The sequence below is a fragment of the Pelodiscus sinensis genome, chromosome 7 (genome assembly GCF_049634645.1).
Source record: "Pelodiscus sinensis isolate JC-2024 chromosome 7, ASM4963464v1, whole genome shotgun sequence".
Taxonomy (NCBI): Eukaryota; Metazoa; Chordata; order Testudines; family Trionychidae; genus Pelodiscus; species Pelodiscus sinensis.
In genome coordinates this window covers 75,644,795-75,659,615 of record NC_134717.1, presented here as the reverse complement: position 1 = coordinate 75,659,615, position 14,821 = coordinate 75,644,795, and the positions used below count along the sequence as shown (strand labels likewise).

The 14,821-nt window shown below is 45.5% G+C and overlaps 1 protein-coding gene across 1 annotated transcript in view; it reads left to right on the top strand.

The window, feature by feature from the left end:
* The window catches only part of KLF7 (KLF transcription factor 7), a 76,773-nt gene that overhangs the window by 50,214 nt on the left and 11,738 nt on the right, over positions 1–14,821 (top strand). Inside the window, exon 3 of the mRNA XM_006129029.4 lies at positions 12,843–12,966. Coding sequence (XP_006129091.1) covers positions 12,843–12,966 — 124 coding nt within the window. The remainder of the gene's footprint in view (positions 1–12,842; positions 12,967–14,821) is intronic.

Sequence of the window (14,821 nt, the reverse complement as noted above, 5' to 3'; positions counted from 1 at the left end):
AGTTGGGGAAAGGAATTTGGAAGAGCTGCATAGGCAGCCTGGAAGAAACCAAGATGCAGGATTACTGCTGTGCCAAAAGAAAGGTTCACAGCTTTGTGATGTTTGAAGATAATCAGCAGGGGTAGCAACATGAGAAGAGGGAGGGATGAAAGGAGTCCTTGGTCACAGATAATTCCAAGATTCTGAATCTGACATCAGAAATAGTGGAGGGAATTCATTCTTTCATGCTTGCTGTCATGGGGTGCAGGGCTGGCCTTACCATGAGGTGAGCTGAGGCGCCTGCCTCAGGTGTCAGATGTGTGTGTGGGAGTGGGAGGCACTAGGATCCAGATAATTGAGACCTTTCAAAGTTTTGGCCCAAGCAAAGGGACATGGGGGCATCATTTGAGCTCCCCACCTCAGGTGCCAAAATGTGGGCCAGCCCTGATGGGGTGGCTATTTCCAGTCCTCACTGAGGCAGGGCTTTGGGCCTTTCAGCATGCTCCACCCAGTGAATTCTCAGTCTCGAGGGCCCAGATCCTCTCACTAACTCCCTTCTCCAATACAACAGTCCAGTGTGGCGGCCACCGTCAGTAAAACACCCCCTTCTAAAAGGGGAGTGGGGCCCAGCAGACAGAGTCAGTAATTGCCCCCTTCCCTCTGGGTGGCAAGGCCTAGCAGCCTGTGGCAGTCCCCACCCGCTTCCCTCAGGGCAGTGATGCCTAACAGCCAGAGTCAGTTCTCAAAAATACTGAACACCCCCCTCCCCCCGCTGCCAAAAAAAAACACTGTTGAGGAAAAAAAAGGGGGGAGACCAAAGTTGTTGAGCAAAAAAAATAAAAGGACCCCGACAGTTATTAAGCAAAAAACAACCAAAAAAACCCCCAGCATGGCCTCTTTAAGGCCTTTGGGGGTTTTTTTTTTGCCAGCAACATCTTGTTTTCTTACTCTGTGCAGGAAGAGAGCTCCCCTGTGGAACCAGGTAAGTGGGGAGGAGGGAGGATTTGGGGGAGGTCTGGGAGGAGCCCGGGGGCTGAGAGAGGGGTCCAAGAGGGGCCCCGGGGCTGGGTCAGGGACATCCGGGGGCTGGGCCCAGTTTCTGAGTGTGGTAGGGGTTGCCAGGTGTTTGGTATTTTCGCCTCCTGGCAGGGAAAAAAAATCAGAAAATACCGGACATTTTAGGTGTCTGGTATTTTCTGATTTTTTTTTTTTACCGGACAGAAGGTGAAAATATGGGTCAATACTGGACACCTGGAAACCCTCCTCAGCCTGGACTGAGCTGCTCTACTGGCATTTATACTGGTCCTCCAGCTGGGCATGCCCATCAGGGCTGTGTGGGTGGGGTCTCTCAGCCAGGAAGCCATGGTTAACTCTTTTAGGCCCAGCGTGACTGGTACATCCCGTGTCAGTTGCATTGACTTTGAGGTGGTTGGCTGTACTATCACATTGCCAAACTTGAAGGGGGGGAGGGGGATTTTTGGTTTCTGTTTTAAAACTAGAATTAATCTGAACCTGCGGTTCCCAGCCTTTTCCAGGTGGGGATCCATTTTGACAATTCAGGAAGACTTGGTCACCCAAGGGAATTCAAAAACGGGGGGGGGGGGAGGGAGGGCAGAGCCACTTGGGGAGACACTTGGCGACCATTTTGAAATGTAATGGTGACCCATATTTGGGTCCCGACCCATAGGTTGGGAAACCCTGATCTAACCTGATTAAAATGAGCCTCGTCTGGATTTCCCTCCTTGAATCTGTTTAGTGTTTGCCTAGTTTTGGAATAGTTGTGTCGTTTTACTTGTGAAAGTGCCAAAACCGTATTCCTTATGCCATTGAGAGCGGTGACTGGGAATGGGCCCTGGACAGGTACTCGATCATAGGAGAATGTGTACCAGGCACACCACTGGGAAGTGGGAATGGCAATGGGTCTGGGGCCCAGAAATTCAAAGAGATCGGGGCTATTGCCACTGCTCCTGTGTCAGTGGTGGCAGCCGGAGCCCCAGGCCCTGTAAATTACCACCAGAGCAGCGTGTAGTACTCCCCGGAGCCCTAGGTGGCATGCTCCGGATGGTGCTGAGGGCTAGGCAGAGTCTGGGGGCATGGATGACTGGCTGCCCTAGCTCCACCCTCTTTAGCCAAGACCCCACCCTTCAGGTAGTGCAGGACCACCTCCATCACCTTGCCCAGGGGCCTCGTGCGTCTGTTGGCTCCCCTGATTTCTACATAGACCTAAATTCCCAATAAATCGTATATACATTTTAACCCTGTATCCACCAACCAGCTGCAGCACTATGCAAGGTCTCCTGTGTGCCACACCGGTCTGCCTCAGGATACAGAGGTGAAAGACTCCATAGCATTCCCCTCGGTCCCACCAGGGACTTCTCTGAAACACGTCATTCTGATAGGACCAAAACCTGACATCCTATGGATGTAGGGTGACCGATTCGGGACCAGAACACGCGGTCAGAAAGGAATCTTGGACACTCCTATCAGCACTGCTGACTGGCCATTGACTGTCCAGTTCACAGCCATAGCGGAGCTGGCCGGCTCCCTGCTAGTCTCTGCACAGCCTGTGGGGAAGCAACTGAGCTGGCATATGTGGTTCCAGCCTCAGAGACTGTCCCGTCCCACACCTGCAGGCACAGCTCCCATTGGCTGGGTCAGGGCAGGAGAGGAGCATGCCTCTCCCACTGCTGCCCAGCTGTCCCGCCCCTTCCTGCACTTCTTGTGGGGTGAGGATCAAAGTGTGCCATGCACAGTCTGCCACCCCATTGCCAGTACTCAGGGGTTTAGGTCTGTGCATGTCCATCTGCGAGTGCTGGAAATGGGTCTGCGCTCCCAACCCTGTCACTGCATCCCTCCCCATCCCAACACCCATCCCTCCATCTTCATATCTCTCCCCCAACAGCCGTCATCCTCACTGCATCCCTCCCCAATCCCAACACCCCATCCCTCCATCTTCATATCTCTCCCCCAACAGCCGTCGTCCTCACTGCATCCCTCCCCAATCCCATGCTGTCCAGCTATCCACACTTACCCATCCCACCCCTGTACCTGTTTCAGCTCTCTCCCACCCATCCTCTCCACCTGACAGAGCTTGCACCCCATGTTCCACCGCTTCACCCTTATCCACAAGACTGGTTATCCTACCAAAGAAAGCTATCAGATTGGTTTGACACGATTTTTTCTTTACAAATCCATGCTGGCTGTTGCCTATCACCTTGCCACTTTCCAAGTGTTTACAGATGTTTCCTTAATTACTTGCCCCATTATCTTCCCTGGCACAGAAGTTAAACTAACTGGTCTGTAGTTTCCTGGGTTGTTCTTATTTCCCTTTTTATAGATGGGCACAATATTTGCCCTTTTCCAGTCCTCTGGAATCTCTCCTGTCTCCCATGATTTTCCAAAGATGATAGCTAGAGGCTCAGATACCTCCTCTATCAGATCCTTGAGTATTCTAGGATGGATTTCATCAGGCCCTGGTTACTTGCAGGCATCTAAGTTTTCTAGGTGATTTTTAACTTGTTCTTTTTTATTTTACCTTCTAAAACTACCCCCTTCCCACTAGCATTCACTATGTTAGGCATTCCTTCAGACTTCTCGGTGAAGACCGAAACAAAGAAGTCATTGAGCATCTCATCCATTTCCAAGTTTCCTGTTACTGTTTCTCCTTCCTCACTGACCAGTGGGCCTACCCTCTTCTTGGTCTTCCTCTTGCTTCTAATGTATTTATAAAAAGTCTTCTTGTTTCCCTTTATTCTGGTTGCTAGTTTGAGCTCATTCTGTGCCTTTGCCTTTCTAATCTTGCCCCTGCATTCCTGCGTTGTTTGCCTATATTCATCCTTTGTAATTTGGCTTACTTTCCATTTTTTATAGTACTCCTTTTTTATTTTTAGATCATGCAAGATCTCGTGGTTAAGCCAAGGCGGTCTTTTGCCATATTTTCTATCTTTCTGACACAGCGGAATTGTTTGCTTTTGGGCCCTTAACAATGTCCCTTTGAAAAACTGCCAACTCTCCTCAGTTGTTTTTCCCCTCAGTCTCAATTCCCATGGGACCTTACCTATCAGCTCTCTGAGCTTACCAAAATCCGCCTTCCTGAAATCCATTGTCTCTATTTTGCTGTTCTCCCTTCTACCCTGCCTTACAATTGTGAACTCTATGATTTCATGATCACTTTCACCCAAGCTGCCTTCCACTTTCAAATTCTCAACTAGTTCCTCCCTATTTGTTAGGATCAAATCTAAAACAGCTTCCCCCCGGTAGCTTTTTCAACCTTCTGAAATAAAAAAGTTGTCTCCAATACTGTCCAAGAACTTATTGGATATTCTGTGCCCCGCAGTGTTATTTTCCCAACATATGTCTGGATAGTTGAAGTCCCCCATCACCACCAAATCTTGGGCTTTGGTGATTTTGTTAGTTGTTTAAAAAAAGCCTCATCCACTTATTTCACCTGGGTAGGTGAAGCATACAGTTATCCAGACTCCTCGGAAGTTATCCAGACTCCTCCCAAGTTATCCAGACTCCTTGGAAGTCATGCAAAAAACTTTTTATGATTGGGCAATCATGTCTAGCAAGCGTAAATCTTCCTCTGCTCACCTCCATCATTACACATTACAAAGAAGCCCAAAAAAGCATAATTGATTTTGCAAATCAATTTTAAAACATCAGAATACTTTTTTTTTTCAACATCTGGTTAATTTGTGCTACAACATCTTGAGGCAAATGGTTAAATATAAATTTTTAAAATTAGATATTTATGGGTTAGATTTTTAAAGTTGGATGCCTAAATCTGTGAGGAGGCATTCAGGTGCTACTTTAGACATCTAAAGTTTAGTTAGGCATCTAACTGTTGAAGTCATATTTGAAGGTTTAGCTCACAATGGAAAACATCTGCAGTTCTACTAATTAAGATAAACTTTATAAGGGCTCAGGTTTCAAGATAAAAGCTGATCACCAGCTGGGCACAGACTGAACAAATAGCTACAGTATAATATTGCACAATTAGAAGTATAACAGGGGATTTTTCACCTTTCTCTGTAGCATCTGTTCTTTATTTCTGACAGAAGCAGGATATATTGGGCTAGCTGGACAACTAAGAAATCTTAGCCAATTCCCATGTCAATACGTGATTATTAATGCAGTAGAGACTTCTAGAACCAAAATGTTATTTAAAGGTGGATGATTTTATATTAATGCTTGAGTATTTAAGAAAAATGTATATTTTTGTTTACTATATTCTATGTTGAACTGCAGTAGACACTATGGCTGTTTGCATTAGCTTTTTGTCTGTTTTCAGTCACATTCTTGTTTGGCAAAACATTCACCTTTTCAGGTGTTTAGTCTTTACCCAGGGAGTGACTGGTTGTTTTGTTTTAAAATTGGAGCAAAAATTGTGTTTTTTTGTTTGTGTGCTTATTTTGTAAAATACGGTGGGAGTATTGGGGAGGGACAGGACAGGAAAACACTTTCCTATTAGAAAACAGTTTTAAAAAAATATAATAGTGCAAGGCCTGGGGTTGGAAAGTTGGTATTGGTTGTGCAATTAGCCCTTGTGCAGATGACGTACTTTTGCGCATACCTGGTGAAAACTGGATTGGATTGCCTCTTCACGCGTGTACAATACAATTAGAACATAATTAGCACTTGCAAGTGTTCGGAGTCCACTGAATGCAGTCTTTTCATTTACTTTATGAGCTTTGGATCAAGCCCAGCAAGTGCGTATTGTCTCTGTAGATGAATCTCTCCCCCACCTCCGTCCATCCTAAGGTCAATAACCTAGTAACATTTCTAAGTCATCAGATGATCCATGTTGTTAGTGTATTTGTGTCTTTATTTATCACAATGTACTTAACTACACTTGATGGAGGTAATTACTCCAGGGCTGTGTCTACACTGGGCCACTTATTCCGGAAAATCAGCCGCTTTTCCGAAATAAGCTGCGAGCTGTCTACACTGGCCCTTGAATTTCCGGAAAAGCAACGATGCTCTACTGTACAAAATCAGCCGCTGTTCCGGAAAAACTATTCTGTTCCCGCTCGGGCATAAGTCCTTATTCTGGAACACTGTTCCGGAAAAGGGCCAGTGTAGACAGCCCAGTAGTCTTTCCCGGAAAAAAAGCCCCGATCGCGAAAATGGCGATCAGGGCTCTTTTCCGGAAAAGCGCGTCTACATTGGCCACAGACGCTTTTCCGGAAAAAGGACTTTTCTGGAAAAGCAGCCTGCCAATGTAGATGCTCCTTTTCCGGAAAAACTGAAAACGGAATAGTATTCTGTTTTAAGCATTTCCGGAAATTCATGCCAGTGTAGACACAGCCCAGATGATTTATGAACTGGTGTTCTCATCTGCCTTTGAACTGAAGAAAGTTAACCATGCCTGTTTCCAAAATCCAGATGAAATAATGCAATTCCTGATTTAAACTTCCCAGCCAGTAGTTCATGCCTGTTGAATTAACCACTCCTAATTGACTTCCATGGTAACCTGTAGTAAAAGACTACAGCAGGGCATCATAATAGAGCTATGAAATGGCCTTTTATTTTTTTAAATTCAGATTATTATTATGATTATTATTTTATTTTTTTACAAAATTGGAAAATGAAAATTTGATGGAAGGTTTCTTTTCCCCTTCTATCTTCTTCCCGCCCCTTCTTCCTTTTTCCTCCCAATTTTTCAGAGACAAAAGGAAAAAAGGGGATTAAAATGAAAACAAAAAACTCTTCACAAAATTATGTTCCTTTTCTAAAACCTGCAGTGCAAAAAAATTAAAATGTCAGAATATTTTTGTGAAAATAATTTAACTATTTTCCCACCAGCAGTAATTATTGAGAAGTATTCCTGTGTTGCCTGAAATTCTCTGAGAATCTAAATGCATAGAATGAAAATCCATAAACAATAGCTCTTTGTGCATTATGGATGTTTATGGTGCACGTTTTAAATAGCACTTTTCATTACTTGCTCTTAGGTGTAATTTGAAAAAAAAAAAAAAACCTATTGTGCGGTCCTGGAAAATCTTGAAATTTTTGAGATTTTGGTTCCCTCCTTTTATATGTTTATTTTGCATTGATTGCCTCATCTTGCATCTTGAGCTTTTAGAGCTAAACTGAAGTTGAAACTAAAAGCTCTTATTAGAGGAGATTTTTTTAAAGTTCTTCCAGCCTCTCTGGGGACAAAAATAATGGCAGCTTGAAGCAGCAGAGAATCAGTAATTAGGGCAAACAGTAATGCCTAGCCTGACTGGGGGAAAAACATGAAGAAAGGAGGAGAGTGCAACAGACAGATTTGTACAGCCTGTTACTAGGAAACCACATCAGCATTAAATGCAGTGTGCTAATTGGCTAGCAGTCATTGCCAGGGTACCAATCTGGGCCTGCTACACAGCTGTTTCTGCTCTCCGGTTACTAGGCAACTGCATCCATTCCCCCCCCATACTTGTTCTAGAGGCTAATTGGCTACTTTTGCTGCTGGTGTTGCTGCTGGGTACCAGTCTGGGCCTGCTGCTCTGCTGTTCTCTCAAGGGGTCTGAGGTGGGGGAGGATATGTTGGCAATTAATGGAGCATAAGTGCAAATTCTACACAATGTCTGGCACCTGTGTCCCCAGTCCTGCTCTTTAAACTCCATTCTTCTGCTTGAAGCATACATCAGAATCCTGGAGCGTCCTTCTTGGCTATGCGTATTAGACTATATTTAAAAGAAAACCAGAATTTAGGCAGTTTTATTGATGGGAGAATAACCATGATATTCTTCAGGCTGCTGTATGTTCAGCCTTATGTGTTGGTGGAATGGAATGGAATTAAATGCTTCTTTGCAAGCAGGATAGAAAATAGAAAGTTTTCTTTACAAAAAAATTAGTTACATGCTTTGAATCTTGTTGGTTATACAGAGGGCTGCATGCATGTGTGTGTTGATGTGTATGCAGATAGTAAATAAGGTGGAATTAAAATAATTTATTTTCATGTCCTGAATGACTATGTGCAGAAAACTACTGTGGGCTTTGTGTGCGAAACACTCCTATTGGGCTCTTAATTTTTCTTTCCCCACTTCTAAATGGCCATGAATATAGCCATCTTTATGCAGGCACTTTTGAGTATTTTAAATGAAAAGATCTGTATTGTGTACATGCAAATACGTATTTTAAAAACATAATCATCCCTATTGACCTAAAGAGAGTCACAAACTTGTCTCACTGTGCATTTGACTCTCCTCTGCATTCTACCTAATGTCCATTTGCTTTGTACTTTTGAGACAGTAGTTATCTTTCTGGCTGGTGCCAAAACGGTAATGAATAAAACTATTCTTATATAGGCAGAAAAAGAATGATGCAAGAGTTAAATGCTGTCCATTTAAATAAAAAGGCATTTTCCATTTCTTAGTAAAAATCAATTAGAAGCATATTTAGGAATGAAAGGATCTGAAAATAAGATCCACTTATTTTGGCAACCAAACTGTGTGCCATGCAGTAGGGAACTATGTGGACTGGATGACCAGCTGGCCCCGGGCTGTACGCGGAGTTCTGCATTCCTCCTTTGAAATGTACAAGAGTCCCAGTGGGAGCTCTTTTACCTTTCAAAGGAGGAATGCGGACATGCCTGTTGACTAGTCGATGGAAATTCCATCAACTAGTTGGCTAGTCAATTAACCGCATTTTAATATCCTTAGTGTGTAGACCCCAAGGATCTTTTCCATACAGAGTTCACTGCAGCATCAGGTCAAATTAAACATCATGATTGCACAAAACACGTTTCAACTGACATATTTTGACTGCTGCAGTGCTTGTGTGGGGGGGGGGGGGCATACTCACTCCCGATGTATTAATTTATTTTATTTTATAACATTAAAGGGTGAAAAGTCTGGCCTTATTGGGAGTTTTGCCAGTGACTTCAGTAGAGCCATTATTTCACCAGGCACTTTATTTGCACGTATCCTCTACTAAAACAAAAGAGTGTGTGGTATTCATCCCTCACCATTCTTTTTCCACCATTACCAATAATAAAACACACACCCCTCCTTTTCTGGGACCTGTAGCTAACCAGTAGCCTTCAACGTTATCTACAGTAGGGGAAAGCGAAGCAGCAATGACAAGATATGGTTGTTAGTTCTTCTCCTTTGTGCACAGAGCTGCTTTGGGAAATCTCTCTCCAGCCCCAGCTTCTCATTTTTAAAATGGCTGTCAGGCGCGGGGGAAATCTCTTTCAGGTCTGTGGGTCAAGTTTCTCTCTTTGACATGGCTTAAAGGTCACAGGCTCTCTTGCCTTTCTGTTATGCCATCCGGATGACTGCAAGCGAGCACACTGGCTGGGAGCACAAAGGAGCGCTGTCTGACATTGGCAGAGCATGACATGTTACAGAGGAAGAGAATCTGAAAACAAAACTAGACCCTATGTTTTGTGAAGCCAAATGAGAGACATGTGAGTGAGCGCACCCCTGGAGCATAAACAACAGAGATATGTAGTATGCCACCCATTCATGTATTGTAGACGGGCCTACCAGAATGAATGCTGGGCTATACTGGTCTAAATCTATCACTCTGCTTTCTGAAAGCCCTTGACAAATGTTAATTAGACAAATCTTTGTGTGTCTGTAGGAGATTGCGTGCTAGGCAGGCTGTACCTGCCAGTTTTGAACTAAGCGTCAGTGTCTCTCACTCTCTCCATAGTGTATGCAGCAAATGCACAGCCACGCAGAAACACATCTGCCTTGCTGTCTCCACTGCGAGTGAGGCATCTTGTCTCTTGCAGCCAAGCTAGCTAAATGATTGTCATCGGGCACATTACCCCCATTGGTCACCATGGCGTTCCGCTTTTAAAAACATGTTCCTCATCCTACGGCAGCCTCAACCGCTGAATGGTCCAGCACCAGGGACGAGCCCAAAATATGAGGAGTCGTTTCTGAGCATCCACTTTCTATGCCAGGGGAGAGTGAGGGCAGCATGCAAATAGTGCCCTTGATCTACTCCACGGGTGTGGACCCTAAGGCCCAGGGGCCGGATGCGGCTCCCTGCTTGCCTGATCCAGCCCCTGAAACTCAGGGCTCCCCCAGGGATGGGTGAGCCCAAGCTGGTGCTCCAGCCACCCGCCATCCCCCCATGGGGCTGGAGCACACAGTTGGCTAGCCTAGGTTCCCCTGGGCTCTGGTGTGCGAGGGCAATGCCACTGAGGGTTTGTGTGGTTTGGTTTTTGCTTCTCACTTGTGTATGCTCCCCAGCTGATTTTTCTGTGAGTCAGCGGCCCTCAACCCAAAAAAGATTCCCCACTCAGAGCTGCACTGGGGGCAGTGTTGGGGCTGCGGCTGAGCTTGGCACCTTATTTGTGATATGGGGCCCCGTGGAAATAAGAACTTCTAATGCCTTTTTGAGCAGAAAGCTCCTTTCTAACAAATTTCTACCAATGTGTCTAGCTTGTTCCAGTCTGGCCTGTGCTGTGTTTATTCTGTTTTTTCATTGTCGTGAGCCCTTGGTTTCTTTGGGGTTTCTTTTATTTTTAAAGTCTAACCCCAAAATGATCAGCTGGAACACACTGATCAGAAAAGAATTAGGGCGTCCTATGAAATACTGCAGCACATATAAATACAGGCATCGTTCATTGGCCTCTTTTACCTAGGTCCTACAACACACAAGGGACCTGCTGTTCTAGGTCTTTTGGCTTACATCTGTAGAGGAATGTTATCTGTGTAGTGTGGTGAATGTTCATGATTGGCTTAAAATATCTGGGCTCTGTTTTGTACATTTGCATATTGTAGTTGGGGGATGGAAGAGGGGACAACAGCACCTAGATGGAGCTGCGGGGAGAATAGGATCTGAAATGAAAATCCTGCTGCCTCTTTTTTGAACCCTCTATGATCACCCTCCCTTTTATTCTGTAGGACCTGTAGACTGAGATTGCTTGACTGATGGATCGATTTGTGCTTTGGCATTTCTCCACCTGCTGCAGCTTTATGTAGGGTTTCCTCTTCTAATAGGAATGATGCCGCACACATTTTTTATGGATGTTGCTTTTCAAACCTGAGTTGAAGATAAAAGGTTTGAATTGCTGACCTCTGGTAGATATCCCAGCCCACTCTCCTCTCCTCTCCGTGCCAGCTTTCCACTTTATCTTTGGAGCAGCAGAGCCCAGCCTGTAATCAATAATGTTTGGTAAATGACTAGTCACAGAGAAGCTTTTCCTAAACATACGGAGGCAAATCAGTTCCTGGAGTAACTGCTGAAGTCAGTCAAGTTGCACCAGCAATTAATTTGGTCCTCACATTTTTCTGACTTGTCCTGTTTGCTTATGTTGAAGCATGTGACACTCCCAGCTTCAGACTATGGAGTATTCAGATCTCTCTCAGATACCTTCTGAATATACTCTATGGTAAATACATTACACAGAGAGCCCTGACACACTGTATTTGGTATTTAAATCTGCAGTAACCAAGTGGGAGCGTGAGATAGATTTAAAGAAGCACCTGTCATGGCCCCCCATGCTTGATGAATATGCATAACTCATGCATGCTTTATGCAAAATGTATCTTGTAACATTGATTTGAACATTACAGTCTGCTGAATCTGTATATCATATTTTTGTGCATGTACCATTCTTGCATGTAAAGTTAGAAATATGAATTCTGGATCTGTTTATCATTCTAAAGGTGCTAAATAGGGCCATTACTGATACCCTGGAAACTAAAGTGTTAAAGGCATTGGAGAACCACACTTGATTGAGGTCATGGGAGCTGCATTTGGCCCCCAGAACCAGGTGTCTTATCAAATGTAGGAAATTAACACTGCGGAGCAGGTTCTACACTGACTTCTAACTCCTGCAGCCTCACTGTCTTCAAGGGGGGTGTGTGTGTGTGTGTGTGTGTGTGTGTGTGTGTGTGTGTGTGTGTGTGTGTGTGTGTGTGTGTGTGTGTGTGTGTGTGTGTGTGTGTGTGTGTGTGTGTGTGTGTGTGTGTGTGTGTGTGTGTGTGAGAGAGAGAGAGAGAGAGAGAGAGAGAGAGAGAGAGAGAGAGAGAGAGAGCCCTGAAGATAACAGCTGGCTAATCAGTCACAGTAGCCTGTCGGATTAACTGATTTAAAGAGAACACTTCTCCTCTTGCTCTTGCAGCATGGAAACAGCATTTTTACTTTCTAATCAACTACGCAGGTGCATCTAAGGGGGGGATAAAAGATATGGGGTGGGAGCAGATGAGAGTGCTGGTATGGGGAAGGGGAGAGAAAAGGCAATTTCTGAAAGACAGACCTAGAGCATTACTTGTACTTACATGGCATTTTAAGCACCATGGGTTTCATTACACACGTAGTTGTGCTCCATTCTCATGATTGCCCAGGCATGCAGCCAGTTGGTGTACAACAATAGCCACTTGCATGGGCAATAACCAAATTTGTGTAATGCCAGCTCAAGGAATTGAGAACGAGATCTTGCCGACACAGGTGTGGGGTGTTTGGGTGGGGGGTTTGCCATTTTGTTTTTAATAAACAGTATTTTTTCCAGCAAGGTAGTGTCACAGTCTACGATGTAATGACGTTGGGGACTGTCTGTCCAAGTCACTGGGAAATCAGCCTATGGAAGAGGTTCAGAATGGGCAGTTCCTTTTGGGAGTCTGCCATAGATTTGAAGAGTTGGAGTAAATATCAGTGATTGGTGCTTGCATGACATGCAGCCAGGCGTGGGGCAAAAGGATACATGTAGGGCAACACCAATGGTGCTCATGCACTATGTGGTTAGCTGGGAAGCAAAGGCCTGTCTGGCGGGGGCAAAGACATGGCTTCTGGTGGGCGCTGCAGCTTCATATGTGGAATAGAGTTGGCTGCCAGGTGTGGGGCAAAGGGCTGGAAGGACCAGGCAGTAGTAATTTCATTGCCGTGCTGACTGATCTCTCATCCCCCTGCAGGTGAGAAGCCTTACAAGTGCTCATGGGAAGGGTGCGAGTGGCGTTTTGCACGTAGCGACGAACTCACGAGGCACTACAGGAAACACACAGGCGCAAAACCCTTTAAATGCAACCATTGTGACAGGTAATACAATCTTCTAAATGTAGTGTTCAAGAAAGCGTACTGATAGTGTGAGCGCACTGCCAGCCCCCGGGAACCCAAGCCTCTGGCTTCCACACAGCACGCGCAGCAACAGCGCATGTTTCCTTACAGCGCATCCACAGTGTGGTCTTGCCCTTTCGAAGCTTTCTTCTTTACTGCTCAGCAGGATGGCCAGGCATGGTAGGTGGGGGTGGGAAGGAACAGGATGTTTGTCCACTGTCCTTTAGGCTGAGACCAGCAACTCATTTTTTCAGTTCTTTTATTATGGATACCTAAAGCAGCAGCACAGACTCCAGGTCAGATTGAGGTTCCAGAAACCTCACTGGGAGTTTTTCCCATTGACTCTGAGGCTATGTCTACACTACAGAGTTTTTGCGGAAAAATGGCCATTTTTCTGCAAAACTCGCAGAGCATTTTTGTGCCAGTAAATTGAAAGATCAGAGGGGTTTTTGTGCAATTGGTAATCCTCGTTCTATGAGGAAGAACGCCTTTTTGTGCAAGAGCTCTTGCACAAAAAGGCATGTGTGGACGGGGAAGCGGGTTTTTTGCACAAAAAGAGGGAAGAGGAAAAAGCACAGGTGCTCCAGTAGCCATTCTGTCCATGGCAGTCACTGCTTGCTTATGAGAGAGCATCCAGGCAGTCTGGACACTCTCTTTCGCAAAAGCACATCACTTTTCCAATGCGCTTTTGCAGTGTGGACGTGCTCGTGTGCAAGAAGTTTTTGCAGAAGATCTCTTCCAGCAAAAGCTTCTTGCGCAAAAAGCCTGCAGTCTAGACGTAGCCTGGCTGGAGGACGATTTTGCCCTGCTATGCACAACTTTGTTGTTTAGCAAAATCTTGCTTTAATATGCATAAACTCTGCCCAGCCTGCTAGCTGCAACAACATTCGGCTTTCCCACTCAGATCCCATGTGACTGGGGCAGCAGCAAAAGACAGAATTCCCAGTTGCCCTTCCTCACTTACAAAACTGGCTCTTGGATTCCTGGACCCTGTAAAACATGGGTGAGCAAGAGGCGGCTAGTGGGCCGATTCAGCTCACCAAGCTGCTGGATCTGGCCCACAGTCCACCTCTCCAGCACCCTCACCCAGCTGCAGCCACTTTAAACAGCAGGCTGCTAATTGCTATGCAGTCTTGTCAGGGAGGAGAAAGCTTTGTACACTGTCCCCACCCCCTAGCAAAATCTCTAATCTCCCATTGGTCAGTTTATGGCTAATAGGAGCTTAGAAATTTTGCTGAAGGCAGGGGCAGCGAATGAACACAAGAAAGGCCATACTGAGTCAGACCAAAGGTCCATCTAGCCCACTATCCTGTCTGCCGACAGTGGCCAATACCAGATGCCCCAGAGGGAGGGATCACAACACGTAATCCTCACGTGATCGTTCCCCTGTCACCCACCTCCAGAGAAACAGAGACTAGGGACACCATTCCTACTCCATCTTGGCTAATAGCCTTTGATGGACCTAACTTCCATGAATCCATCTAGCTCTTTTTTTAACCCTGTTAAAGTTCTAGCCTTCACCGCATCCTTTGGCAAGGAGTTCCACAGGTTGACTGTGCGCTGAGTGAAGAAAAACTTCCTTTTGTTTGTTTTAAACCTGCTGCCTGTTAATTTCTTTTGGTGACCCCTAATGAAGCTTCCTCACTCTGTCCTTGCTCGCTCCCTCCCTCCCTCCCTGTGCTGGAGCAGAGCCATGTGGAACAGTCTGCCCAGCACACAGGCAGAATTCCTGCAGAGATGCTGGCTGGGAGCTGCCTAGGTAAGCACCTCCCAGCCAGAGCCTGCCTCTGGCACCCTACCCCCTTTCTCTCCAACCACCTGCACCTCCTCCACAGAA